We start from the raw sequence: 27,883 nt of genomic DNA on the forward strand, positions 1-27,883 counted from the left end.
ATTTTATGTGCACAAGGATATGAAACAAGAACTCCTCAAAGTAGATTTTAACCCTCTCCTTTGCATGGTGTCCCCATAGTGAGACCACCTATTTACATTGCTTTCTATGGGTTCTCCAAAAAATGTCTGCCTTTCAAAGATTTAAATAGTCACATGGATTTATCAGCCTAGGATTTGAAATCAGATAAGCTGATTAGATCAATGTTTGCGCCACTCGAGTTTTATTCAATTCAAACTCAATACTTATAAAACTGTTTTATCCTTTTGTCTAATATTAACCAAAAAGCAACAAAATAGATAGATGGCCATTAAAACGTATAAAAATCTTTCAAAATCAAAACTAAATATGCTTTGGGGGGGTATTTTTGTACATTTATTTTTGCAGAAAAAAAAGAACGACTCGTAAAAAATTACAGGCAATATATAAATATGTACATGGGAGCGAATTGATTCAATATTATATGCACATTAAAAATCATAACAAGAAATTCCTAGACACTTTGATTCCACCAGAATTCATTGTTACAGTTCTAGATTGATTTTCTCTCTTGTTATCAGGATCTTTGGAATTTCTGTTGGAATAACAAAATTATTGACAATTTGGCAAACATAACATCAAAACAATAATTTTTTCAATGAATAAACAATAGGGAAAGATGGGGCACAGTGAACTGATTTTTAATCCTCCCTCCCTCGATCACTTATATTCACCTACGAGTTTTCACGAAGCACAAATCTTAAATGTTTCTTTGATAAAAATTATTTCTTGAACCTAAAAAAAAATGTGCCCCATTGTGCCACACACACAGGGCACAGTGGAACAACAATGATAGACAAAATGCAATGTTAATACAAATTTAAAGTACAAATTAATAAATTTGAAATAATTTTTAAGAAAGAAATTCTAATTTTTATCATCTGAGAAATTTAAAATGAAGTGTAAATCAAAAGAAAATGAGTGTCATATCTTTTTGACTTCAGATGATTTTTCTAGGATTCTTCCTGTCTGTATTATTATGAAAATGTAAATATTGATGGAACAATATTAAACTTTATGCAGCTGAAAACACAAAACTTTCACAAGTGGGCAAGTTATGTTTTTTTCCGTAGTTGTGGTTTTACTTTTACAGGAGTATAAATATTAAGCTAAAGAAATTCAAAATAAATAAATTTCAAAAGGGTTGGTCCATTGTGCTTCATCTTCCCCCTGTATTTTGTTTAAATCCATCTGTGTTAATTCAATTGCATTTTTGATTTAATTTAAGTTTGAAATGCTTGAAATAAATGTTTCAATTGAATCTCACATATTTTCCCGCAAAACAAAAAAATTTGCATGTTCATATTTCAACTCGACTAGCATAAATACGCAGAAACAAACAAAAAAAAAAAATTACTTGTGCTGTTGAAGAGATCTTGAAATTGAGAATGCAGTTGCACACTGTAAAAACTTCATTCAGAAATATGGAAATATTTAAAACTGCTATCAATACCTGTTTCTACATAAATTAAAATTCAATCAAAAGTACACAAATCTACAAACTAGTAATGCCTCAGTTAAGAGTGCCTTCAGTTTTCAGAACCCTTAACGCTGGTCCATACATAAAAAACTTCAATCTCTTCACAAAACTACCCTTCAAAATTTTTGGAGGACTGAAATTACTCTTCAAAATTATTTTTTCAGATAACACAGGACATCATCATAGAAGCAAAAATAGGCTTGTGATGGTAAACGTAAAAGCATTTGCACCTTGGAATTGTTTGCCTTTTGATTAATTTTTTTTTCACTTCTTCAGCTATAAGCTGCAATATTTAGTAAAATTTCATTATGACTAAACACGGACCATAATTTTATGTTTAATGAACTAAAAAAGGTAAATGCAAAAAACAGTTTTGCTAAAGAAAAACTTGGAATATTCCTGAGAATGATGAATATTTAAGGCGACCATAAAAGCTCAAGATATTTTCATTATCTTTCCAAGTTTTCATTTGCTGTTTTTTTTTAAGGAAACATTCTATCTTCAGCAAACAGTTAAATTTTACCCCAGACAATGCCTGTTATTTCTGCAAGATATTCATAAATAAAAGTGGGAAATGGGGATTTAATATGCACAATCACAAAATGCATTACCTTGTATTTCGTACGATAAAGCTGTCCAGTATTTCATCGAAATGATCATGAAACCATTGTCTGTGGATGAACACATTGGTGTCGATGTCTAAGATAAGCTGCAATATGCTTGGGGAGCTACGCAAAAAAAAAGTTGGGAATTCTTTTGTGAGACTAACCATAGGAACTGCATGAAATGCTATCAAGGGCATGTACAAATAAATGGCTTACGTTTTGATATCCGTAACAGCCTTATGAAGAGTGTTGTATGCATTTTCAAATGCATTTTTTATTTCTCTCATCAGATATGTGCCTTTTGCTATGTCGTTTCCTAAATGCAATAGAAATCTTAATCAAACATTCCATTTTTGCTCATAATTATCATACATGATATTTATACAAAGTTTATAATGCAAAAGAACGTGTTAATCCAAATTGTGTGGAGTTAACAAAGAAATAACATGAAGTTTTCAAATCACATCTATAAAAGGTACTCAAAAAGTTAATTGCAATGAAAACTTGATAAAACTATATTCTGCATAACAAGAAAAAATATCATAGAGGGCTATTGTTGTATTAAGAAGTAATATTATCATCAGGTTTCGTTACATTTTTGCTGTTGTTGGCATCTCTTCTGAATTGAAGTTGTTTGCGCCATAATAAAATGTATCATTTGTGGGTATTTCTCAGGAAAATGTTTGTTATTTGGATTTACATTAACTTACTGATTATCAATAAATTTAACATTTATTAATTCGTGAATTTAGGTTTGGAGGAATGCCATGAAGAGAGGGAGTGGGTTTCAAAATACCTACACCCAGGTTCATCTTAATCAAAAACAAAATTATTTATCATTAATCAATTAGAAAGAAGCAAACATCTTGACACAATAAGTCAATACATACAATTACAATCAATACCTTGAATTTTTAATGAAAATGTAAGCTATTAAATCCAGGGGGGGGGGCTATAGAATTATATGAACAGAAATAACAAAATGAAATATCAATTGACATAAAATAAACGGCAGCATCTCTGCTCAAGGTGACTGGGGGGGGGGGGGGGGTATATAATAGAATAAAGGTGATTTTTATATTACAGACACTGTCCATATAGGATTGACCTGTGATGTATCTCTGTACTGAGTATCCAGGGTGTCTTGTCAGGGGCTGTCAGACCATAGATGAGAGCATTGGGGCGGATCATAGCTCTTCTTCTTTCAGGATGAATTCAAGCAGTTTCAATGTCCGTATGGGGTCGACCAGTGAGGGTTCAATGGGCAGAGTAGCCAGAGTATCTAGGGGTTGTCAGGACATAGGTGAGAGTGCAGAGGAGGACTACTATCCGATTTTCCTTTTACATGGTGAGTTGAAGCTGCTGCACTGCTCATATGAGATCGACCGGTGATGGGTCACTAGTTGAGTCCGGTTTCAGGGTTCAAGAGCAGACTCAGGGCCCGGCCCATTACCGCCCCCACATTTTCGTCAGACCAGAAACATGATGGCTCTAGTATTTAATTACGGGTAGAAGACGCGTGCGTAGGCCCCTAGATATATTGGTTTTCACGTCACATTCCAGCAAGAAAAAGCCACAGTTTCTATGCACTCCTGCGTTTTAAAGTCAATTTTCTGATTTTTTTTGATTGGATGCAACATGGTCAGTTGACCACCCTACGCCAGGCCTTGATTGACAGATCGTAATTTAGCTACCCCCTTTCTTCTCTGGGGAGAAAAAGAAATGGGAAGATGGCTGCTTCCTTTTGGATGAGTCATCTGAAAAAATCATGTTCGAATGTGTTTGGGATGGAATTTTTTCAAGATTTTTAATTCTTATTGAAATTGTGGATTAACTGACTTTAAATTTTGGATCTTTGAATTTTTTCCCATCTTTTGGAACTACTCATGACAATGTAGACACAATTAAGAGTCAGAAACGAGGGTTTAATTTTTGCATGTGGTCAAACAATACAATAGTACTAATTGATACGATTAATGAAAATACGTGTAGAGTTCTTTAGTGTGGGCCACAGATTTTGATAGGGGAATTTTAAGCGTGTATGTGTGAATACTATAATAGTAGTAATTATAACAATAACAACATTATCCTTCAACTTCCAGGGAATATGTCAAAAAATAATAGTAATAATAACCACACTTTCCCTCAACTTCACCTATATATAAATATTTGATAACAAATATTTTAAATAAATTGGATTTTAAAAAAAAATTTAGAACAAAAAACATACAAATAAAAATATATAATAAATAACAAACCAATATTAGCGCCTAAGGCAGCTAGAATATATAGTGTGCTAAATAAAAAGCAACGAAGATGAATACTGAAAGCAAGTAACACTGCAAAAACGAAATCAGAAAGTAATTTATAGTAATGTATATATATATAAAGTAGGAACAAAAAATCAAGAGATATGAAGATATAGAATGAAGAAATAGCAAAAATAGCTTTTTGAATGACAAAAGCACTAGTGCTGCTCACTTGTTCATTCAAAAATATATACTTAAACGATAATTATTTGAAGAGAAAATAAATGAAAGATGGAATTTTATGAGCGTAAAATAGAACCTATGCAGTGGGTCGTCATCAGGGGGAGCCCCATGCATGGATCGAAGAGAGTAGGCATTTCTGAAAGGTGGCTATGTCTGATTGCATTAGTTAAAGGTAATTATTTGAAGAAAAAATGAATACAAGATGGAATTTTATGAGAGTGAAATATTTCAACCTAAGGGCTCCTTGTTTGAGCGCACGACTGACCTGGCAACATTGAATTTATATCTTTCGTGTCCATGTTTACTTTTTTTAGTATTATTGTCTCCAAAATGTTATTTGTGGGGCAACATCAAAGGAAGAACTTGAAAAATGTGTGTACGAAAGAGAAGGTTTGTTGTTTCTTTTTTACACTTTCCCTATTCATAAGGTGTCCGGTGATTTTTGACTACATTTTGGACTTTTTAATTTACATTGACATTTTTTGTAATCTCTAAAATATTCCTGTAACTTCTGTATTCTTGTAACTTTGTATATATTTTTTTCTCATGCTTCATTTTGCTTATAATCTAAAGCTCTGTATATATTTGTTTCTAGTATTGTATTTCTTCAACATATTTTTCTTCATTGTCTTTTTTTCACCAACATGTTTTTTGAGAAGGCAGGCGTCGGGGGAACAAGGGTTGGCATTATTAGTGCCTTTACTAATTACTTTTTAAGTAATGCAATCAGGCATAGCCACCCTTCAGAAACGCCTACTCTCTTCGAACCATGCATGGGGTTCCCCCCTGATGACAACCCACTACATAGGTTCTATTTCGTTCTCATAAAATTCCATCTTGTATTCATTTTTTCTTCAAATAATTATATTTTAAGTATATATATATATAGATGGACATAATGTCCTTACATATATGTATTGCAAAAATACATACCAGCATTTTAAAATTTTAACCAATCCAGGTTATTCAAAAAATGTTCATATTTTTTTAATTTTTCTAATTCTCCATGACAAAATTCTGATTAGTAGATGAATAGAGTTCAATTAGTTGTTTCACCCTATAGCATAGTTTACTGAGCAATAATGTTGTGTATTACACAAAAAGTAGCTTCGCAGCAACTTTATTACCACTTTCAAAGGACATGTTGCGTGAAATAACAATTTTGATAGAAATAAAAAAACTGGCGAGAAATTTAAAAATATAGTGAAGGTAATTTTGAGTGAAAAATAACAAATATTGTAGTAGCTTTTTGGTTGTGTTGTCGCCATATTTGTTGTATCTTCACCAGCTGTTTTGAAATACCCTCAAAAATATAGGCTAATTCTAAATTCCCAGGGCAAACTTTAAGAGGTCATATAAGACACCTGAACAAGCATTTTTGATCATAGAATGTATGATCAAATCGCAATAACAAAGGCAGTAGAGGGTATTTTTAGAGTGTGCTCACTCACCAAAAACAAATATCATATTTTTCTGCCAGATTTGCTGCAATATGAGCTATCAACCACTCAGGGGTGCATATGCACTTTCGGATTAGATTGGAGTTCATATTTTATTGGTGCAAGGACCAACAAGGTTATGCTGTGCTAAACAATGATAATATGGATGACTTGTGGTAGAATTTCCATTACCCACGTTGCACAATAAGAAGGCCTACCACAGTAAATGTACCCTACACTTATTGCAGCAAATCTACCACAAAAATATATGATACTTGCTTTTGGTGAAGCGCTGTTGAGCACTGTTTAAAAAAACCCTTCACAGCTCTTGCTATTGTGATTCAACCATCTTTTTTTTTGACTAAAAATCAAGAATGCTTGTTTAGGGATCATATCACCTCTTAAAGTTTGTTCCATTAATTTAGAATCACTCTGTATTGTAATAGAGGAATTTATCTAGGAATGTGTAGTTCATGAACGAACTAGTTCATTTGAACTAGTTCGGGAAAAAGAACTGTATGTAGCTGTCTTCTTTTTAGTGAACTATCGTTCTTTAGTTCTTTATCCCCTCCACTACCTATTGGAATGCACATGCAGGATCCTTCCCTGAGTCCATGCAGCGCCCCTCCAAGCTAAATGTCCAAACTCTGAGAATAGAAATTCAAAAATAGAAACCTTTCCCATTTTCCTTTCAGTTCATTAGTTTGCTCAGTTTAGACTAGTTCCTACTCCTGTTACATATACCATACTTTATACAACCTGTCTTGTTCAAGTGTACTCTACAGTTCAAAGTTCTTACTGTTCTTTGAATTATGAACAATGACGTTCGTAGTTCGAGGAACAGAAGTTGACGAAGTCAACAAGGAACGATGACGTTTTTGAGACGTACACTATTACTGAGGAAGGTTTATTAGTTTTTTGTCTAAGTACTTATCAGACAGTAATATGGTTTTCATAAAAATTCATAGACCAGTAACAAATCAACGATTATTTCAGATATATCAAACCTAAATTTTTTTTTTAAAAATCTGAAAAACAGAATTTTTTAAAATTATGTATTTTGCCATGTCTTTTTTATATATCTTGAACAGCATTTTTGTTGTACAAGGGGCTCTTCAAGCATTATGTCAGCAGACTTTTTAGCCATTTTTAACTTACCCCCCGTCAGCAAAACTCTGACCCCCCTCCAATTCCCTTGTCAGCCCTGCTCTATACCTCCTAACGCATATTAGCGGGATCAGTAACGTTCGTGGGTGGAATAGGGCAGAAAAGTGCAAAGCGTTTCTACGATATTTTAGGAAAAGCTCAAATGCCCTAACTAGGCTTCACAAAACCCAAAAACAAGTGAAATTGCAAGAGTGAAAATTAGTCTAATTTGTACCAACACGTTGGAACTCCACTTATGAATGTTAAAATATTTAGTAATAAGGACCTGATATTATCCACTCTTGCACTTTTACAGTATGACAAACAACACTTTTGTGGAGTGATTGGATTATTACTGAGCATAGCATTAATACTCTAGAAATTTTTGATGATGTAACCAAGGAATTGTGAGTGCTGCTAAAAGTGTAACTTTGTCTAAAACAATGGTTTTGTCCAAGAATTTCTGACTTTTCCAAAAACATGTCAAAAACTCCAAATTTTCCTATTGTATTAAAAGAAATATGATAAGCTTCTAAAAGAAATCGGTGGCAGGCTGATATCAAAGGAACATGAATTAATCCCTGAATCAACGTTGCTTGAAAACCACTTTAAAAAAGTCTGCGATTAAAACTACAAGGAAATTTGATGCAGTTTATGAAGGGTTAGCCCCAAAAATCCAAACATTAATCACCAAAACAAAATGATTCCTCCCCCACCCCTTTTTCACTCAACCTCAAATTTCCTTTGTCCCGGGTTCCCCAAGCTCGTCAAAGATTTGGGCAAAATTCTATGAAGAAACAGTGGTTCTAACGGCAAGACAAAACCCTAAAGTAGCTAGTTATCATCACACGTGGAAATAGATAAATACTTATCTGAACCACTTTTACCTAGGCTGTCTGACACTTTACTTTGGTGGGATCAAAAAAAAATTAATATACCCCCATTTGTATAAAATAGCAATAAGGCCTTGCATACCGGCCAGTTCAGTTTCTTGTGAAAGCATTTTCCTTAAAGGGGGTCAAATAATGACTGAGAAAAGAAATAGATTACAAACTAACAAACTAACTAAAACTATAATATTTTTTGTTCAATTCCAGACGTGCCAACTTTTGTAACCCAGAAATACAGAGATTCTCCAGAGGGGGTACCCCCCCCCCACCACCCCTGGCACTCATAGACTCGATCAAAAAAATTCACAAAATTTTTTTTTTAATCAATTAAGAAAAAGTTCCATTCCTCCCCCACTCCCCAAGGCAGGTTCTGTGTTGCCCCCGAGCAGAATATAATGCCATGTCAGTCTTTCCACGCAGAATAAAGAGAGGAATCACATCTACATATACTGTTCATAAAACATAAGTGTTTCCTTTCATGGATGCTATCAGTGATTGATAATCTTGGGTATATCAACTCTTAAAAGCTTTATATTTAGCTTTTTTTATATAGTTTTATTTTCTTTCTGAAGACAAACAATGGAGGAAACAATTTTAAAAAAACTTCAAAATACAAAGCTGCTGACGAAAAATCTTGTGTTTACCGTACTACTGTTAATGGAATACAATAACGATTATACAGGAATTTCGGCAACCAAAGGCTTACCCCTGATAAATGATTGCCGATAAACGCCACGTAAACAAAGTCACATCTTTGCAAGTTGCTTAAATGCGGTCACCAAGACTTTTTTCCCGGTTGCTCGATGGAAATGACCACGGCTGTCTTCTACGGGTGTTTTCAATAACGATGACGGCAGTCATTGACGTCACGACTACGTGAAAGCTCGAGTAAAATCTAATTTTCTGCCAAAATACGGGGACATTTTAACAAATCTGGAGAGTGGAAGGAAGGATGAAAAATCCGGAGAGTTGGCAGGTCTGTAATTCTTACACTTTGAAAGTGTATGCAAGTGTATAATAGTGTAAATCACTATAGTAATTAGTGATGCAAGTGTAAAATTCATATTACCATAACATTATTTTTAATAAATGTTTGTTCACAATGTTCACAAAACAATGTTTTTTTTAGTTTTTTTATACCTTAACTTGATCCATATATTTTTTTGTATCTCTCTTTCTTGTCTCAATAATTAATTTCAGTGAACTATCAAATAAAGAATTGGTTTTCCTTTACCTTACCAGGTAAGAAGCAGTTAAACGCTCTTGGTGACACAATAAGAATAACCCCATCTTTAGCTGTGCCCACTACCCAGACGAAAGGCTTAGGCGAAAATAAGAAGCTCTCAGCCAATCCTCAAAAAAGATTCTACCTGCCATAAAAAAATCTGTTCTTAGAAATAGAAAGCCCCCTTCCCCACCACACTGGGTTTATTCCCAAAGAGTGAACCATTCAATTTTTGTAGGCAATTAAATTTTGATTTATTGGTAGGTTCACATTCAAAATGAACTATGTAGTTCAATAAAAAGATCTATCTCAGAAGGAACAGTTTCGTAAAAAGAACGACTTTGCTCATCTCTAGATTTATCACACTAGCGTTAGACTATAAGTAATTCCAAACAATATTTGAAAAAATATCATTATAGAGGGATTTATCGCTATATCCAACAGGGTTTACGCAGGATAAAAAAAAATTTTTGGCGAAAATAGAGGAAAAGCTTTAGCAAAATGCTACAATATCAAAATTTCAACTGATGGATTCACAGCAGCATCGCCTCCTTTGTTGGTGCAATTCATCAACCCCCCCCCCCCCCATAAATAGGATTGCCTTGATTTCATCAGATTAAAGGACAGAACTTTTCATTTAACATTTTCAGGAGGAAAACCTTGATCATATTTCATAGAGCTAGCTAATCTTAACAAATGGAAAAAATATATAGGTGCTAGTCAAATTTTTTAAAAGCCAAGCATATTTCTTTTTCTGAGAAAAATTACCTAAAAAAATGTTTCTTTTGAATTTTCTAGGGCATAGAGACCCTCCCTCTTCATGTTGGTAGATATAAATTTGAAAAAATTTATGTTGAGCTCAATTTTAGTAATTACACATACAAGATAATACAAGATGTTTCAGACATTAATATCCGTTTTTTAGTCACCATGGTGATCCGTGAAGGGGATTCAACCAGCCAAGAAGAACGGACATTATTTTAAATCCTGAAAACTGTGAAATAATGTAGCAAATGGATTATGAGGCAATGGATTTTGATACTTTAACGGGATTATGAAGAAGCAACAAAGGATAAGACACAGATAAGAAGTTTCCGTATTACTCATAGGAGTATATAGGGTGTCCTGGAAGTGCTAGCATGACCTTTATCTCATCAATCATCTGTCATAGTGGTATGATTTCAATTTAAAAAATGCTTAACAGATGTTAAAAAATTGTCCTGCATCAGTTTTGAGAGAAAAAATACAGTGTGCAACAGAATAAAAAATTTAACTTTTTATATGTCCCCCCCCCCCCTTGTGCTTTAACTTCCAGTTAGAAAGTTGTTGCTCAATCTCTCCTGATACCAACCAAAAAAATCTGTTTCTAAATGCAATATGCACAGAGATATTAGAATTTGAAAAACAGGAAACTTAGGAAAGAACAGCGTTAAATACAGGTAAAACGGTTTTTCTGCATTTAACGCTGTTCTTTCCCAAATTTCCTATTTTTCGAATTCTAATATCTCTGTAAAAATTGCAGTTAGAAACATAGAATTTTCTTTTTTGTTGGTATCAAGAGAGACAGGGCAACAACTTTCTAATTGGAAGTTAAAGCACAGAATTGTATAAAAATTCAGATTTCTTTTTAAATACAATATAATAATAATAATATTTATATATTAAAATAAATAATATATTTATTTTTTTACCTCTACAACAGTTGACGAAATAAAGGCTCTAGCACTTACAGGACACCCAATATACAGTAACACAGATGAGGCATCCATGTGTTGATAACAGGTGAATATATAAGCAAAATTTTTAAAAAAAATCAATCAATCAAATAATATGCCAAGTTTTATACAAATTATAGTGTGAACTCACGGTTAATGACAAACACTGAAAAAAATTAACTAAAAATTACTGACCGACACATAAAGGATCTTCTATGCTTAAATAAGAGCCCCATGGGTTTTGTTTTGGACGGTAGGAACCTCCATTCCTGATGTTTATGGAAACTTTTTCGTAATTGAAATTGATTCCATACAATTCAAAAAACTCAATCAAGAGTGTCCCGAGATTCGTCACAGGCATAGACTTTGGCTTGTGGTGACCCTATATATAAACAGATCACAAAGAAAATCATCAAAAATACATCTGCTAATATCAATTAAAATTCTTTTTTTCCATGAAATGTTTATTTCTGATCACCCATAAAAACAATGAGTTCAACAAACATTAAGTTCTAATAAATTGATTGGATAAATTACAAGAGAAAAAAATAACAAATTAGAAAATAAGAATAAGCTGATAGATTTTATGGTATACTTCACAATTTGATACTACAGAGTTTTCAAAATTCCTATAGATTTACCAGATGTTGACATTTTTCAGAAAAAATTTCCATTATGCGATCATTTTTATTCAGTTGTATGCTGTATGCTTTGTGGTCATGTGGGTGCCATCCTTCTTCCTCAAGGGAAACAAAGCCACTTCAAACATAGAATAGAACAAGTTTCAAACTCGAAAAACTTCCAAATGAGGAGCTTATTTTTGAAAAGGAGCATTACCATTTTTTATGAAATTCCTTTTTCAATGGTTTCAGACAGAGTACAATGATTTAAATAATGATTAAATCGCAATTTAAAATCACTTGATTTTTTTTTAATCATTGGTTTAAATCACAAATTTTTTTTTTTCAATTAAAATTTTTTTTTAATTTAAATTCAATGATATTGAAGTAAAAATAACAATAACCTGACATGGTGTGTATGTTGTTGAAATGTTGTAAAGGTTGTGATTAAAAGAAATATGGAAGATCTGGTAAATACAGACTTTAATCTAGTCCCTAGATCGTGTAAAACTGTTCTATTTCTAGATTTTGTGCATGGAAAAAATTTCAGAAAAATATGGGTGGAGCCCCAAACTTATAGATATAATTGCACTTAATATTTACAATCCATTAGAATGGGGCATTAGGTTTCCCTCAATTAAAAAAAACAAAGAAATGTTCGTTTTTGTGTATGAATCCTTAAACTCTATGCCCCTTACTGCCGATTTAAAATATGGATCGATATAATAGATATTGTACCAACATAAATTACTGCTGGACGTGAAATTTTAACACAAAAAGTGAAAAAGTCTGAGAGAAGTTTGGTTTTTTACCAAAACTCATTAAATCTGTGAAAGAGTAAAAATGTGTAAATGCTAAGTAACATCAGGCAAGTTAGAAACACATCATAATAAATGCATCCATCAATTGTGCAAGAAACAATCTTATCAATAGAATATGTTTTTCATTTAGTTGATGTTGAATGACTATTTGGTTGTGAATTGAGAAACCTTGCACCATATGCCACCAAGTTGCCACCAGGCATTCACTTTAGGGCAGGGAGCCCACATGAATAAAAGCACTTTTCTTTACAGAGAAAAATGTTAATCCATGAAGTTAATACAGGCTCAACAACTTTTCATGTCATGTTGCATAAATACGTGGTTTGTGGGAAGAAACATTCTTAATGATTAACAAGATTTATTTTAACTTAATTTAAATAAATAAAAAATCTGATTTAAATGGGAAGAAAAAGATTTCTTTGATTTTTTTTTTTTTAAAAAACATTATTTTTTTTTCATACCCTGGTTTTTTAATTTTTGGGATGAGCTCTGTTGGATTATGCAACAGGGTTTATTCAAACAGGAATATTTTTGGCAGAAATCAAAATTTAAAGCCAGTTCATAAAAGTAATGAATCTATAACATGCAATTAATCATACAAATAATAACATAAGATCCAATCACAATATATTTATATTCTCAATAAACACTAGTCTAGAATCCATATTAAAACAATAATAGATCATAAAACAACACAATTAAAATAATTCATTCTAAAAGCTTCAAAAATATAACCATTCCTGTAATCAACTCAATAAATACATGTAAATATGTGATTGTACATGAATTTTGTGAATATGTCAACTGACTAATTATAAGTGTTTATATTCAAATATATATATGTTTTCTTTGTTCAGTTAAAAAATATCTAAAAATATATATGATATAATATTATAAAATATTAACCAATTAGTACAGTAACGAGGCTGTTACATAATCCAACTAACGCTTTAATTTATATTGACCCACTGGGAGGACTTTCAGTCCCTTGCGGTCACAGTGTCTTTCATCAGTCATTTTTTGTGGAGTTTCATTTTTATTTTTTTATTTGTGTTCTTTCTTAGTAGTTTTGATTGTATGTTTTATGTGTTATGTTCAGCCCAATAAAAAAAATAAAAAGTTATTTCTACCAAAAGGCAACACATCCACCTCGTTCATTTACTTCAGTGTTTTTCCATTCAAAAGGGGAACATAATAAAGCAGTTGACCTACTTACATTAAGGGATTTTTTCCCCTTCAAAATGGCACATTAAACAAAACATGCTTTCAATGTCACATTTTGTAGTAGAACCTCTAGATAACGGACACATGTGGGACCAAAAATTTTGTTCACTAACGAAGTGTTCATTAAGGGATAGCAAAATACAGAGTCCTGACGAGATAATTCAAAAAAGTGTTCATTAGTGGAGGCGTCCACTCGCTGGAGCGTCTGTTATGGGAGGTTCCACTGTAGAATGATTGTCTCTCTTATGTTACTCATGAGAGAGTAGTAGGGGTGCGTACCTTAGCTAGGTGGAAACATTCTGGAATCAATGGGTAACATAGAAATTTCCAATTTTTCAAACTCAAAAAAAAAACTCCACTGCTCCAATTTTAAACAAAAGGCAAACATTCCTACTAATTTTCTTTCAAAACGGAACATTTCTAAAATTTAAATGTAGATAACTCACTTGAATAATGATCAAGAAATATAATACAGTAGAATCTCGACTATTCGGCCTAGTCGCTTGGCGCCATGACCTCGCAAAATCATTAGAGATGTTGCCAAACTTCACTAAGTTTCTTGCCAATTTGGCGATTTACAGAGAAATACGTTAATTTTCATTTTTACATAAGATAATGACTATTTACAGGCGAAAAATGGCATAGTAAATAATAAATAAGCATCACATCACACATAAGAACTATTTACATAATTTCCGTAAAAATATTTATAGTCTTGGACTTCCTTTTTCTCTAATAAATTTTTGAAACATACAGCACATAACAAGCATTTACCATGGTAACTTGTATGAAACGAAATGTCAATAGACTGAAAATGCTCTACTCAACAACTCAGTTCCACTTTGGTGACACTTTTATGGAGGCAAAAGGAAAGTTAGCAGAAATTCTCCTCCATTCTCACGAACAACATGGCATAACCAAATCATCAGAGCTATCACCAAACTTTGCTAAGTTTGCAAGATTTACAGAGGAATGAGTAAATTTTCATTTTTACATAAGGTAATGACTATTTACAGGCAAAAAAAATTACATAATAAATAATAATTCACATAATTTTCATAATAATATTTATATTTTTGGATTTCCTTTTTTTGTAATAAGTTTTTAAAATGTTCAGTAAATAACAAACATTTACATTATGTATACATTTATGTATAAAGTACTGGCCTGTAGAAAGAGGTCACAAAATATGAATAGGAGCGGTTTTTGATATTAAAATGATGTTTTTGAGGGTATGGTGGGGTAGGAAGTGATTATTTATAGAGCTCCAGGCTATGTAGTTTTTCTGTTATCCGGCCTGCCCTTCCGCCATATTAGACTGTATAGTCCGGATTCTACTGTATTCAAATATTCTTATATTCCTTTATGCTAACTATTGGGACATTTCCCAATTTTCTTAAACCAGCCCATTCTGGAGAACAAAAATGTTTTTACTTTTACTGTAAATTTATTAATTGTGAAAATTTTCTTTTTTGAAAATAAGCTCCTCAAATATTCTTTGGCATATTAAGCTATTGTTCTTTTTGTGTGGGGGCTATTGCGCCCATCATGTAATTATACAAAAGATTGATAACAAATTCAAAAAAAAATTAATTTGACTACAAATTCAGAAATGTTGTCTAACCTGTAAAAAACTGATGACTAATAATGTTAACGAGTAGGAACTCATTCCTCCATAATACACTTCATTCAGGCCTCGATGAACCAGAAATTGCTTTAAAATTATAACTAACTTTGGCAAGGCAGGATAAAATTTCATAAAATCCTAAAAGAATACAACAATCAGCCATAAATATAACCTCTCAAGTTATTATTTCAATTATTTAAAATAAAAATGACATAAATTTTCAAAAATATATATATATATATTACTTTAATCATTTCGGCACTCTTGACACCATTCAAGACATTAAAACTTATGTCCACTTTGACTTTGGTCTGTGAGTGAACAAGTCGAACTATTGGCACCTATGAATTTTCCAAATTAGAAAACAATAAACACATGCTCAATACAAATAACCTGATAAATTTAAAAACAATTTTTTAATTTTGTTAATGTTTTCATTAATAACTAGGAATTAAAATAAAAAAATTAAAGAATCTGTTCCCAATAATTTGCTGCATAAAACCATTTTAAAATTCATTTTTGTCTGTGGTTTTAGACAGTGATTTATAAGATGACATGCAATATCAATGAATTGTGAATTTCAATATAAATTATGTGAAACATTTTACCCTATATTGCTATGGCGTCAATAGCCATCGCTATCAGATGAAGCGGGAGAGTTCCAATTTCCAGCCCAATATAATATAATAATAAGAGAAAAGGGAAATGGGACTTAAGCCATTTAAATGTACAAAACATGCTCTTTCGCCTTCATCAACACTCCTTAATTTTATGGCCACTTACTTAAAGGGCCCCTTCAAAGTTTGCGTAAAATAGCCGCACTCCATATTCTTCTTTTCTCTCTCTCTCCCCTATATACTGAAGCCTCTTGACCATTGTAATTGCCACCTGCAGGCGATTGACTTTATTTCATCTATTGTACGCATCCCTTCTTGGGAATATGTGCCTTCTGACTTTCTTGCTTCCTCTCTTCTTTTCTTTTCCGTCTCTTTTTTTTTGTACCCCCCCCCCCCCCACAGTCTTCCTCCCATATGCTTCGAAAGATCGTAGGGGGTGAACCTTGACCAATGATGTCAATATTATACTAATTTGTACCTACGTAATCCTCATCACCCAATGGAAGGATCTTTCTTTGAAGCCGGACTACCAATTAGAAATAGGGGGTTGGTACCCCTCAAAACTTTACTTTTTGGAATCTTTGAAAAAAAAAGCAGATTGATTAGTGCAAGCTAGAAATCAAGTTGAAAAAAACGATGTAGTTAGATTTTTGTTTTTACACATTGCAATCGATGAGCATCAGGAGCGGCGATCATCCGTGATGAAAGGGATGGAGGAAAGGTAGGAAAGAAATTCTTACCACATTTTTAGTGAATTGTAGAGGTTTAGTTAAAACCTAAATTAGGAGGAATTAACAGGGGGGCAGATGGCGAAATTAGGTATAAAAGTGATTAAAGAGAGAGTTATTCCATCATCAAGTTAAAATTATTATAATTGAACATATAGTATTCTGTCTATGTATTATGCAGATTTTGGTATCATGGAAATGGATTTTTTAATTGACTTTTATTTGTGTAAATAACTCGTTCTTTTCATATGATCATTTGGTTAAATATTAAATGCTATTGAAATTTAACTGATTCTTTCTTTTCATGAGTCATTGTTTTATTCTAAATGTATGTTGGACCACTAGGAGCCTGGGTTAATCTAGATAATTACATATATACATATTCTTCCAGTGGTTCGATATAACAATATGTATTGATTAGCTCACGTAACCATAACAGGAGAAAGTAAGTGAATCATAAATAATCATTTTTGATTGCTCTAAACTCTAGTCCATAACCAAGACACACACACAATTCACTATTCTACACCCTCAAAGAGTTTGTCGACATCTTCACTAAATATATATATATATATATATACATATATATATATATATTTACTTTAGAATCCAATTCAAAAAAATTACATAGTGTACAAACTTTTCTATTGCCTGGGTGACTTATACAGGGACCGATAAGCCTGTTAACAGACAGACAAACTAATAACATGCCAGTAGGCATCAAGAGGAACAAAAATTACAATGGAACATGGTGTCGCAAACCATATTGATAGAGAGAAAAACACATGCAGGCTCTGAGTCCAGAGGAGACGAAAGGTGGATGTCAGTTGATCGCTGAATGCATTCATTCGTGAGTTCACTCACCATATCTAACACCTGTGAACACACCAGAGGATCTCACAATGTGAATTGTTGTCGCTGCAGCAGACATCAAAAGCATACCTGGTATCTTTGAGTGAGTCCGGGAATCGTTTCTACGTCATTGTAGACTGTGCAATGATATCAGTGGCCGCCACTTCAAACAACTCTTGTAATAATTAATCAAATAAATCTTTTTGTAGTTCCAGCATGACGTCAAAACCGGCATGCGATAATGTCACCATTTCTGTTTCACATTTTTAAAAAATTACTTTTTAAAACATACTTTTTCCTCTTTTAAACACACTACCTTTGGAAAAATTTCAGTATAAAAACCTCTGATGAAAACCCTTATAGCATTAACCTGTTTCCTAAACTTTAACAGACAATTCACTATTCTGCCCCATACCTTCATTGAGATATGCAAACAAACATTATGGGGTATTATGCTCTGAATGTTTTGACAAGGGGCTGTTCAAGTATTATGTAAGCAAATTTTTAGCTATTTATGACCCTGCCCCCCCCCCTTGTCAGCAGAAATCAGCAAAACTCTGACTCCCTTTCCCCTCCTTGTCAGGAAAATTTCGTCATCAGCTCTGCCCCTCTAAATCCTAACGCACATTGATGGGATCAGACGTACACTGGGGAGGGGGGCCATAAGAGGGGCTCGTGCTCTCCCCTCAAACGATCAAAAATTTATTTTTTTAATTGAAATTTCAGAAGAAAATACCTTTATATGTTATTATAATCAATTTCTGTTAATTTCAATGTTATTTGAAGGCTATTAACTCAAAAAATTTATCTTAAATAAATTCATTGCGACCTACCCTCTAAGCCATATAATGATAAATCACATAAAAAACTTGACAACACTTAAGCGATTCATGACACATTTAGAAATCCCTTGAGTGACGTGTGACATAGTTTTAGAGGACTTAAGTGGTCCCTATTGTGGTTCTACATCACTCAAGTTACCCACGGAACATTCTCAGATTATTTAAGTGATCCGCGGCATATAATTACGGATCACTTGAGTGATGCGTGGCACAGTTCCAGAGCACTTAAGCGACCTGGACACATTTCCAAATCACTTGGATCCACAAAACATTGAGATCACTGAAGTGGCTCTGTAGGGCACTTATCAATAGGGGTGGGGGTATTACTTCATCAAGTGCCCACAAACTATCAAAAGGTTTTTCTCGTTTTTGGTGCACCAAGTCAGATGCCATTAAAAATATTTCATATTTTCATAAAGGGTGGTTGATGACGTAAGCATTATCCAAACCCCCCCCCCCTGTCATCAAAAGTCAGCAAATCGGAAACCCGCTCCTCCCATCGATGATAACGTAATACTTGAACGGCCCCTAACTTCAATTGGTCCATCATGTAAAAGAAGCTGATTGTGTTTGAAAGCAACTTTAACTCATAGGTCAAAATCAATAGGATTAGAAGGCCATGACAGGTACACTATCAATTATAAGCAACACATTGAGCATTTTTTAATTTTTTAATTTTAAGTTTTTGGTTTCAAGATATGCCCATATCAAGTTGTGCCCAAACCAATCTTCAAAAATGTATGCTTAGTCAATAATAATAGATATCACTACTAAAACATAGTTACCACTACTAAACAAAATGTGTAGCTGTAAATAGCTTATTATTACTATCAGGGAAAACTCAAAATTTAGAGACAACTAAATTTCGTAAAGAAAAGTACTCACTGCGGCATGAGACAAAACGGAAATGTCACTATCATTTATGCCACTTCTTATTAGAGCAGATCTCAGGGTATTCAAAGGCAAATTGTCCCATTTACCACTGACAACCATGTCGATGTCGCTAAAGATTAAAAAAATGGCATGAATGAATTTATTTATAAACATTCCTAAAATTTACTCAAATAACATTACAAATATGATTTCTATAAATTGATAATTATGCAAAATCATCGATTGTCTCAGTGTAATTTTGATCACTTTCACTGCATTTATTGCTTTTAACAGCGATCATGTATTCAACCACTTATCGGTTTTGCCCATACATGATGCATGCAGTACAAGTATCCCTCGGTTTACATTGTCTCACTTTACACGATTTCTAAAAGTTGATTTTAGAAATCGAAACTTGTGAAATTAGGACCGGTGTTTGATAGTAATCATAAAAATGGATGTAGAAATGTCCTCCCCACTTGTTAATACAAGATTCTTCGGAAGACTGGTTATATCTTTGGAGATGATGATTACAAGGAAGAAAATTCATCTCTGCCCCCCATGAGGAATCGAACCCCCGGTCCCTCGTTTGCTGGAGACGAGTGCTCTACTCCAATTTATCGAGGAATCTTGTACTAACAAGTGAAGAGGACATTTCTACATACATGTCGCCATCTGGTGGTCTATGTCATTCACAAGCTATTAGTTGAATGCTGCCCCCAAAGCAGAATATGCCGAACTCTGTGACAGACATTATAGAACAATCAGTGATACTGCAGAACAATCTGGAAAAGCTTTAAGAAAAATGTAAAAAGCTCTATTATGCTAACTTTCTATTGCAGAACATTTCCAGGCAGCAAAGGGTTTGTTCCAGAACAATGCAAAACATCCTGCTTTGGGGATTGCTGCTGCCGTCCATGTACACAGCTTTTCAACATATATATATATGCACTCCAAGGGAAAAATATTCTGTTTCCATAGCTTAGTTGGTACAGCACTCGTTCGGCAAATGAGAGACTGGGGGGTTTGAGTCCTCGTGGGGCAGAGATGAATTTTCTTCCTTGTAATCATCTCTAAAAATATAACCAGAGTTTCGAGGAATCTTGTATCATAAAAATAGGTTTGCAAATTAAAGATATGATGGATGTTTGATTTCATGATTTAGATGAGACAAATGCTCAAATCCAATTTACCAGATCTCACTAATCAACTGCTTTTGATAACATTAACAATGTTATCAGTATTTTAATCAAAGAAAAAGTTCCTAATGAAAACTATTTTTATATTTGCGAGGGATATTGATTTCTCGGACAATTCTTTCGGTACTGAAGTTTTCAAAAATAGAAGAATGCTGCCTGTCACCAAAATCTTGACTGTTTCATTAAAAGAAGTTATCAACCAGCTATTATGCCAGGCTCTTAGGAAGATCCAACCAGCCAGCGGCGGCATAGAAGTGGCCCAGCACCTGGGCTGGCCACAAACAAACAACAGGCTCATCCGTGCCAACCAGCCAGCAGCGACATAGAAGTGGCCCAGACCTGGGCTGGCCACAAACAAACAACGGGCTCACCTGAGCTAACCAGCCAGCAGCAGCATAGAAGTGGCTCAGCACCTGGGCTGGCCACAAAGAAGCGATAGGCTCATCCGAGCCAACCAACCAGCAGCAGCAACATAGAAGTGGCACAGCACCTGGGCTGGCCACAAACAAACAACGGACTCACCCGAGCCAACGACACAGAAGTGGTGGCATCCAGGGGATTTTTGGTGTCGGATCTTGGGGGTCTGGGTGGGGGGCCCCCTTGGCTGCTGCTTGAGTTTATGGGTCCCTCCAAGGGCTGGATGCCTGGGTGGGGGGAAGGGCTGCTGCCGCTGTCTCCTTTGAAGGAGGAAAACCCTGAAGACCAGGCCTCGTGCTTGCAGCTAGGATCTTAGAGAGTCTGGGGTGCCGGGAGGGGACGCCTTCTGCTTGCACCCTAGTGGGCACCCCTGATTCTCCCCAGCATGATCCAACCCACATGGGTAAAAGGCTTACATCCCAGGAGGGACAGAGCCTGGGTCGTGTCTGGTATGACGGAGGCTCTTGGGAAAGAAAACATGCACACTTACACTGGAATCAATCAGTACAAGATAATCAAGTACAGAAGTAAAAAGTATTTATTAAATTCACTTATATAGCTGAAATTTGCAAGATTTATTTAAAAGTTTTATAAATTCATTTGAAATTGTTGATAGAAAAGTTGGGTTCATTTTTTTTTTATCTTTCTAAAAATAACCCCCCCCCCCCCCATCGTACCCATGCTTAACTCGCTATTCATGATTTTATCTTACACAATCTTTTTGCGGAACCAATTAATCACATAAAGCAAGGGATGCCTGTACGCATACATTTCCGTAAAAATTAAATTAATTTAAGATAAGTGAAGATAGAAAAGAATTTTTTTTTTTTGTCTTGTAATGTTGGCTTCTTCGCATTCATCAACATTTGAAAACAAAATCAACATTAATGATTGAATTTGTCATCCTAGACTAGGGTTACCAACCGTCCTCCTTTTGGATGTCATTTCAAGCATCCTCCTGTTTCAGAAAATTTGCTTTTTTTGTCCCCCTTTTCAGGTTTCCGGAATTATTTTTCATTCTTATGGGGAATTTTTTTCTCCACTTGAAACACATATTTCTACATTTGATATGTGTGGTTTTTTTCCCCCACACACACATTCACAGATAGTCATCAAAATTCCCAGAATTTTTTGGTTTTTTTTCAGTTCTGTTTTAGAGTTGGAAAAAATTACTGTTGTGGCCGGTTTTATGTCAGAATAGTGGTGCCATCTATTGGGAAAATTGGGATAAGTTACGTCACTAAAGGTGCATGTGCAAACATCCTCCTTTCTTAGTCTTTGGTAACCTTATCCCAGACTAAAGTTTATGTATGATGTCAGGTCAATTTAAGCAATTCAAAATTTATCATATTAATCAATATGAGTTGGGGGACTAGGCTATGCATAACTACCAGTAAATGTGATAATAATTTACAATATAACAACAAAATGGCCAGTGATTATGAATAATCCAGATTTATCACATTTACCATAACATAGTAACATATATCAGTATGCTGGAGGTAAAGGGCACCATCTCCTAAAAGTACAACTGTTTAAAAAAATTTTTAGTACATCTTTCAATGAAGCTAGCTTGTTTTATAAAGTGAATATTTGTTATTTATTGAACTTTAACAAATGCACTTGATTAGAGTAAATTTATTAAGTAAATAAATACGGGAAGTGGCAAAATGCTTGCACTGCTAGTAACAGATTAACTGATACTTCCCACACCGCATTTCTTCCTAATATTTTTCAACTGCTATAATAAGTTTCTTCAGATACGACATTTTCTATACCCCTCGAATGAACAGAGGAATGATGTCAACTCTGAATATTCCGGCCATAGTAGCAGGTAAAATGTTAAGAAACTCATGACTCAAATCTTGCTGAAAGTTTCAGCTGTTTCTCACAAACGAGTACAATGCTTTAAAAAAAAAAAGGCATATTTTTTTATGTACCTTGTAGGGAGATATAGAGCAGTTCTGAAACTTCCGAAAACTTCCACCTGCAAAAAAAGAGGAAATAAACTTTTCTTAATCAAAGAAACTAAACTTGTAATTTTTTTCACGAACAGAAAAAAAAAATCAAATTCATAAAACATTTCAAGGCAGAAATCTCATAAGTTATAGGGGAAGTATCCTCAAGAAATGTTTGCCTAAATAATGATCACCAATGTAAAAGACATAAAAAGTACTCCAGCTGAATAATATGTTAAAATGGGCATTAAATTATCACAAAAAAAGAGTAGAGAAAAACAGAATATATAAACTTTTATCAGTCTTTAAAAATTTAGTGTTTAAAAACTTGATCAAGAAACGAAAATTCTGGCTTATTGTAGAAATTTTCAGAACTAAACTTGCTCATACAAATCATGATTTTTCCCTCCAACTTCAAATTACCCAAAATAATTTGAAAAAAAGAACAAATTAAACAAGAAATTTTAGCATTACATAAGATAGGAAACCCAAGGGTAGTTCATAAAACTTTGAAAATTAACTATCTCCTTTTCACTGTATATATATTTGTGGTATGCATGCACAAATCACTGAAAATGTGAAAAACCAATAATTTGCGATGTATTTACAGTAGGACAACAACATATACATACTTGGTTTGTGTAATAGCATAATACAGCTCACACCAGACAAAAATACTCACTGTGTGATGCTACCTGTTTTTTTTTTTCAAAAATAACTATTCCAGCATTAAATTTTACATTATAAAAAAAATTAATTAGGTAAATTTTATTTCCTTCACTAATATGCATTTTTTGTGAAAACGGAATCATCCTACTACCAATTAATAAAACTTGAATTCAATCATGGCCATATTTCTTTTAAATCCAAAATCTTAAATTCAACAATTCCTAGTCATAATTCAAATAATACTGACTTTTGCTTGATTCCACAAAGAATGTACAGTTCGTTGAATATGCTCCACAACCCTCAGCCTTATTTCTTTCTCTTCAACAGTGGGAGACATAACGTCATAGAAGTCATTGATTTCTTCATGTAACCTAAGATGAAAATTGAAAATCCATAAAAGTCTTCATTTAAATACACTATAATGCGCATGATTATCAAATTAAAATTTAATTTTTCTTTCAGCTTTTATAATATTGAGCTTCACCATAGTGCTTTAAGATATGAATCCCACTGTCACAATTTCATAAATGTTAGGCATGTTGATCCAACTAAAGCAGGGTTTGGCGAATCCCAGGGGACTAAAAAAGAATAAGTGCCAAAATATTTTATGTGTGATTAACCTTTTTACAGCCAGTTTTCCCCCAAACTAGACTCGTCCAAGTTTTGACTACTCTTTTTTTCCACTATTTTTGCTCCTTTTTCCCCCTCACCCATCTATATGACTTACACTTGGTTTTTTAGGTTTCTGCCTCTGACAAGATCATTCATTTTCTTCCTCACCCTTCACAAATCCAAAACAAGGCCATGCTCTCTATCTAGGCTGTTTTCGGCAGATTTAGACTTTAAAGAGTTAAATTGGAACTTAAGGGCAGCACATAATTCTTGGAATTAACCTCAGTGTGTCCTCTAATAGGAAATAATGCCACTAAAATCCTGAAAAGTCTGAGAAAAACTTAATTTGGAAAACTTTTTTCAGGAAGAAAAATAGCTCCTGAAAAATCTGGTTGGCACATACAGTAGACTCTCAATAATCCCATAGTGCACTAATCCAGCTGTTTTGTGGTGGGTTTTCTTCGAACAAAGAAGAGGCAAACATGTCACTGCATGTGTTTGTGCAAAACTTTACATTATTTAAATGGACTTTTTCAATTGACTTCTAGTAACTCGTCATTTTTGGTAATCTGTCACACTCTGGTTTGATATCTGTCATATTAGCAAGTCTACTGCAGTTTCTTCTTGCAATTTTTGAACACTGATCTTTTGCACTTGGCAACACTCTAATGTTAAACTTCTGCCTCTTGACATAACAATAATATCTCTACAACAATATTTTGTATTGGTCCGCAGAGTATCATTGCATAGAGGTTTCACAGCATTTTTAATCTTGATCCCTTTATTTAATCTGAGCGTTTCATTTGTTATTCTTTCTGCCGTTCCTTTTTTTAATGTAATTAATTTTTTTTTCAATGGCTACAGTATTCACTCTTTGGAACATTTTTTTTTTTTTTTTGCCAAAGAAAAAAAGCAGCAACACATCGTCAAAAAGGATTATACTATAGCTGTTCTCTTAAATTTTCCAGACATTACACCCAAACTTCATTCTAGGCTCTAGGATGATGGACTTGATCAAAGGTGTTGATTATGTGAAGAATGCTAACATTACAATGCTGAACGTTTTATCCTTATAAAACAATTATTTTCATTTAATTTTTATGGCAAAATATGTGTAGTGCACCCATCACATGCAATGAATGAATGAATAACAGATGAGATGGTATGAGCCCTCTCCAATTGCTTTTAAAATATACTTCCATCCTAATATGAGTACACACACACACACACATGAAACCCTGAAACTTTTCTCCAACTACCAACCCCATCTCGTCTGTAATCACCACAAAATTTGTTAATCGTGACAGTACCCAATTGTCCAGAGAAAATATTTTGTGAACATTTTTGTTTGTTCTTTTTTTCCCCCTTTTTTCTGACACAAAATAAAGTGTTGCAGATCTGCCACGAAGCTAGGCTGGAAGAGATCTCTACAACTGAAAGTCCAGTAGCAAAGCTCTGCCTTTCATTCATACCCATCACATGCAAGAGGAAACCGATAAGTGGTTGAATGAAAGTTATATTTCTGTATGATTTCTTCCATATTTATCATACTTACAAACTTCATTCTGGAATCATGCATAAATTACTGGTAAAAGTGATAAATATAGGAAAAATTATCAAACTTGGGGATTTTGGTGATTATGCACAATAACCTGCACTTATGGGTATTATACAGTGAAACCTCGCTACGACGATACTTATACAGTATAATGATGAATCTGTCTACAGCAATATTTTTTTAAGTATTGTTTAAAAATGTCCATACTCTAATGTTAAACTTCTGCCTTGGTATAACGATAATCCCTCTACAATGATATTTTATCTTGGTCTGCAGAATATCGGTACCCATAATACTAGCTACACACTCAAACTGCTAGGTATACATGCACACTTCTAGCACAATTTATTTGATTGTAATTATTGCCCACAGTGACAGACAGACTTTGTTCTCATTTTCATTAGATGAGCGCTTTCCCCCAACCAGATTTTCAGGCCTTACTCTGCTCGCCATTGACCAGAAGTGGATTAAGGCTGGTTGGGACCCAGGTGCAGAAAAAATTAGTCTCTTAAATTAGAAAGAAAGGTGTAAAGTTCAGGTTTTGCAGGCCCAGCACACCCACTGGTAAATCTGCCTCTGTCGCTGATAATACATACTTTCACTCAAAGATCATAGTGCCAGATATATCATTGGAGCAAGTGGGCGTGTAGTTTAGATACCCTTCAGAGAATAGCAAGTGTGACACCTTGGAAACGTTTGTTAATTTTTTCTGTGCTTGCCTACTCCAACTGGATTATACTGCCTTTTTCGTCTGCTAGGGCTTTAAATCTGCTTAGTTAAATAATATTAATATGGGGGCATTGTGAAAAAATTACATTTTATTTCTTTCTGATTTAATCAAATGAGATTCAGGTGCATCAAGTTGAAAATAATAACAGCTCGCAAAGCTAGGCCCTGCTACTATTCATCAATTCCCAAATATTGCAATATATTTGCTTTGCAGTAAGCCACAGCATTTACTTTTTCATTTTTTTAAAATATATATATATTTGAGGGCGAGGGGTCATGACAAAATAAAAGCTAAATCAGATCTATGGTTATAGCTGTAGCAATTTTACTACATTCCCTCTCGTCTTATTTGCATATTCACACACACATATGTTAGCGACTGGATAATACGTTTTAGGCACTATTGCATTGCTGAACAGTATTCATTTCAATTTCATCACCATTTTTTGCCCCATGGTTGACAGTGTTCAATGGTTCATTTTCATTTTTCACTTTTGCGAATTTTTTTTTAAACACGGTATTACCAGTGTACCGTCCGTTCAATTCCATCAATGCAGATGTGGCTTTTGCTTCATTAAGTGAATTATTACACATGTATAGTGTATGGCGCAAAGATTATTCCGATTTCCAACTTGGATTACCAGTCATGTGGAGGAAGAAAAAAAAAATAGGTGAACGGTTAAAAAGAAAAGCTCTTTTATTTCCCTATGTCATGACTCAGGATGCACTAGGATTGCAACCCGAGGTCTTGGCATTCATACGGGTGGTTAAACTGCATTTTCACACATTGGAGCCCCCCTCTAAGTGAAGAGATTCACTGACAATTTTTTTGAGGATTCTGCTCATGTCTGCCCAAAGAGAGAAATCAATTTTTTAACTGCAATTTCAAAAACAATCAGCACGTTTAATTAATGTCAAATCAATAGTTTTCATTACTCCACTGCCTAGAAAGCTCAAAGCCATAATCAACTCTTGCGTTATACATAAATTTCAAGTCACAAATCAACTGATTTTTAAATAAAAACTTTGCAAATATTGGCGGGCTTATATTATGATTACACAGTAATTACTACATACCCTACGACACCGGGTGAGTAAATCTCTCTTTTTTTCCACGGTATGACTTTGTGCGTGTTTTCATCATCGTCACCAGCGGCCGTCAATTTGCGTCTTTTAGGTCGATTGTTGTCACTGGACGTCACATTGTTAATTATCCTCAGGCGAGGATTGTTTTCACCACTGATGTTGTTGTCCGCCGTCACGAAGTTCCGGTTGAAGGCATTGTACGCAGCTGGAGAGCAGTTGGCATAGTTATTGGCCATCTAACTTCCAATACAACGGATACTGATTCAATTTATAAATAACCAACAGCTAATAAGCTCTGAATAATTAGCTATCTAAAGCCAATTAGCTGTGCATCATTATCACACGCCTTTTTCAAAACAAAACTTACGGCTTAATCGCGGTTGCAGTTGTTCAGCAATAACGACATTGTAGAGGTAGCTGAC

At 34.0% G+C, this 27,883-nt stretch overlaps 1 protein-coding gene across 2 annotated transcripts; it reads right to left on the bottom strand.

Annotated features, from left to right (window-relative positions):
- Window positions 1-358: 358 nt before the first annotated feature.
- On the bottom strand, window positions 359-27,844 carry LOC149081704 (terminal nucleotidyltransferase 4B-like). 2 transcript variants are annotated; one of them, XM_089237111.1, is made up of 11 exons: window positions 27,453-27,844; window positions 23,724-23,847; window positions 22,790-22,836; window positions 19,246-19,363; window positions 15,567-15,662; window positions 15,319-15,459; window positions 11,225-11,411; window positions 2,339-2,438; window positions 2,129-2,245; window positions 1,395-1,447; window positions 359-572 (listed from the first exon to the last, which is right to left on the bottom strand). In XM_089237111.1, exons 1-11 carry the CDS (start codon window positions 27,695-27,697, stop codon window positions 523-525), a joined length of 1,278 nt encoding a protein of 425 aa, XP_089093237.1. In that variant the 5' UTR covers window positions 27,698-27,844; the 3' UTR covers window positions 359-522. The 2 variants fall into 2 exon arrangements, with proteins under 2 accessions (XP_089093237.1, XP_089093238.1); XM_089237112.1 differs by lacking the exon at window positions 1,395-1,447.
- Window positions 27,845-27,883: the final 39 nt, after the last annotated feature.

This window comes from Pholcus phalangioides, unplaced genomic scaffold (genome assembly GCF_987345545.1).
Source record: "Pholcus phalangioides strain wild (caught in Gottingen) unplaced genomic scaffold, Ppha-v1.0 ptg000009l_1, whole genome shotgun sequence".
Taxonomy (NCBI): Eukaryota; Metazoa; Arthropoda; class Arachnida; order Araneae; family Pholcidae; genus Pholcus; species Pholcus phalangioides.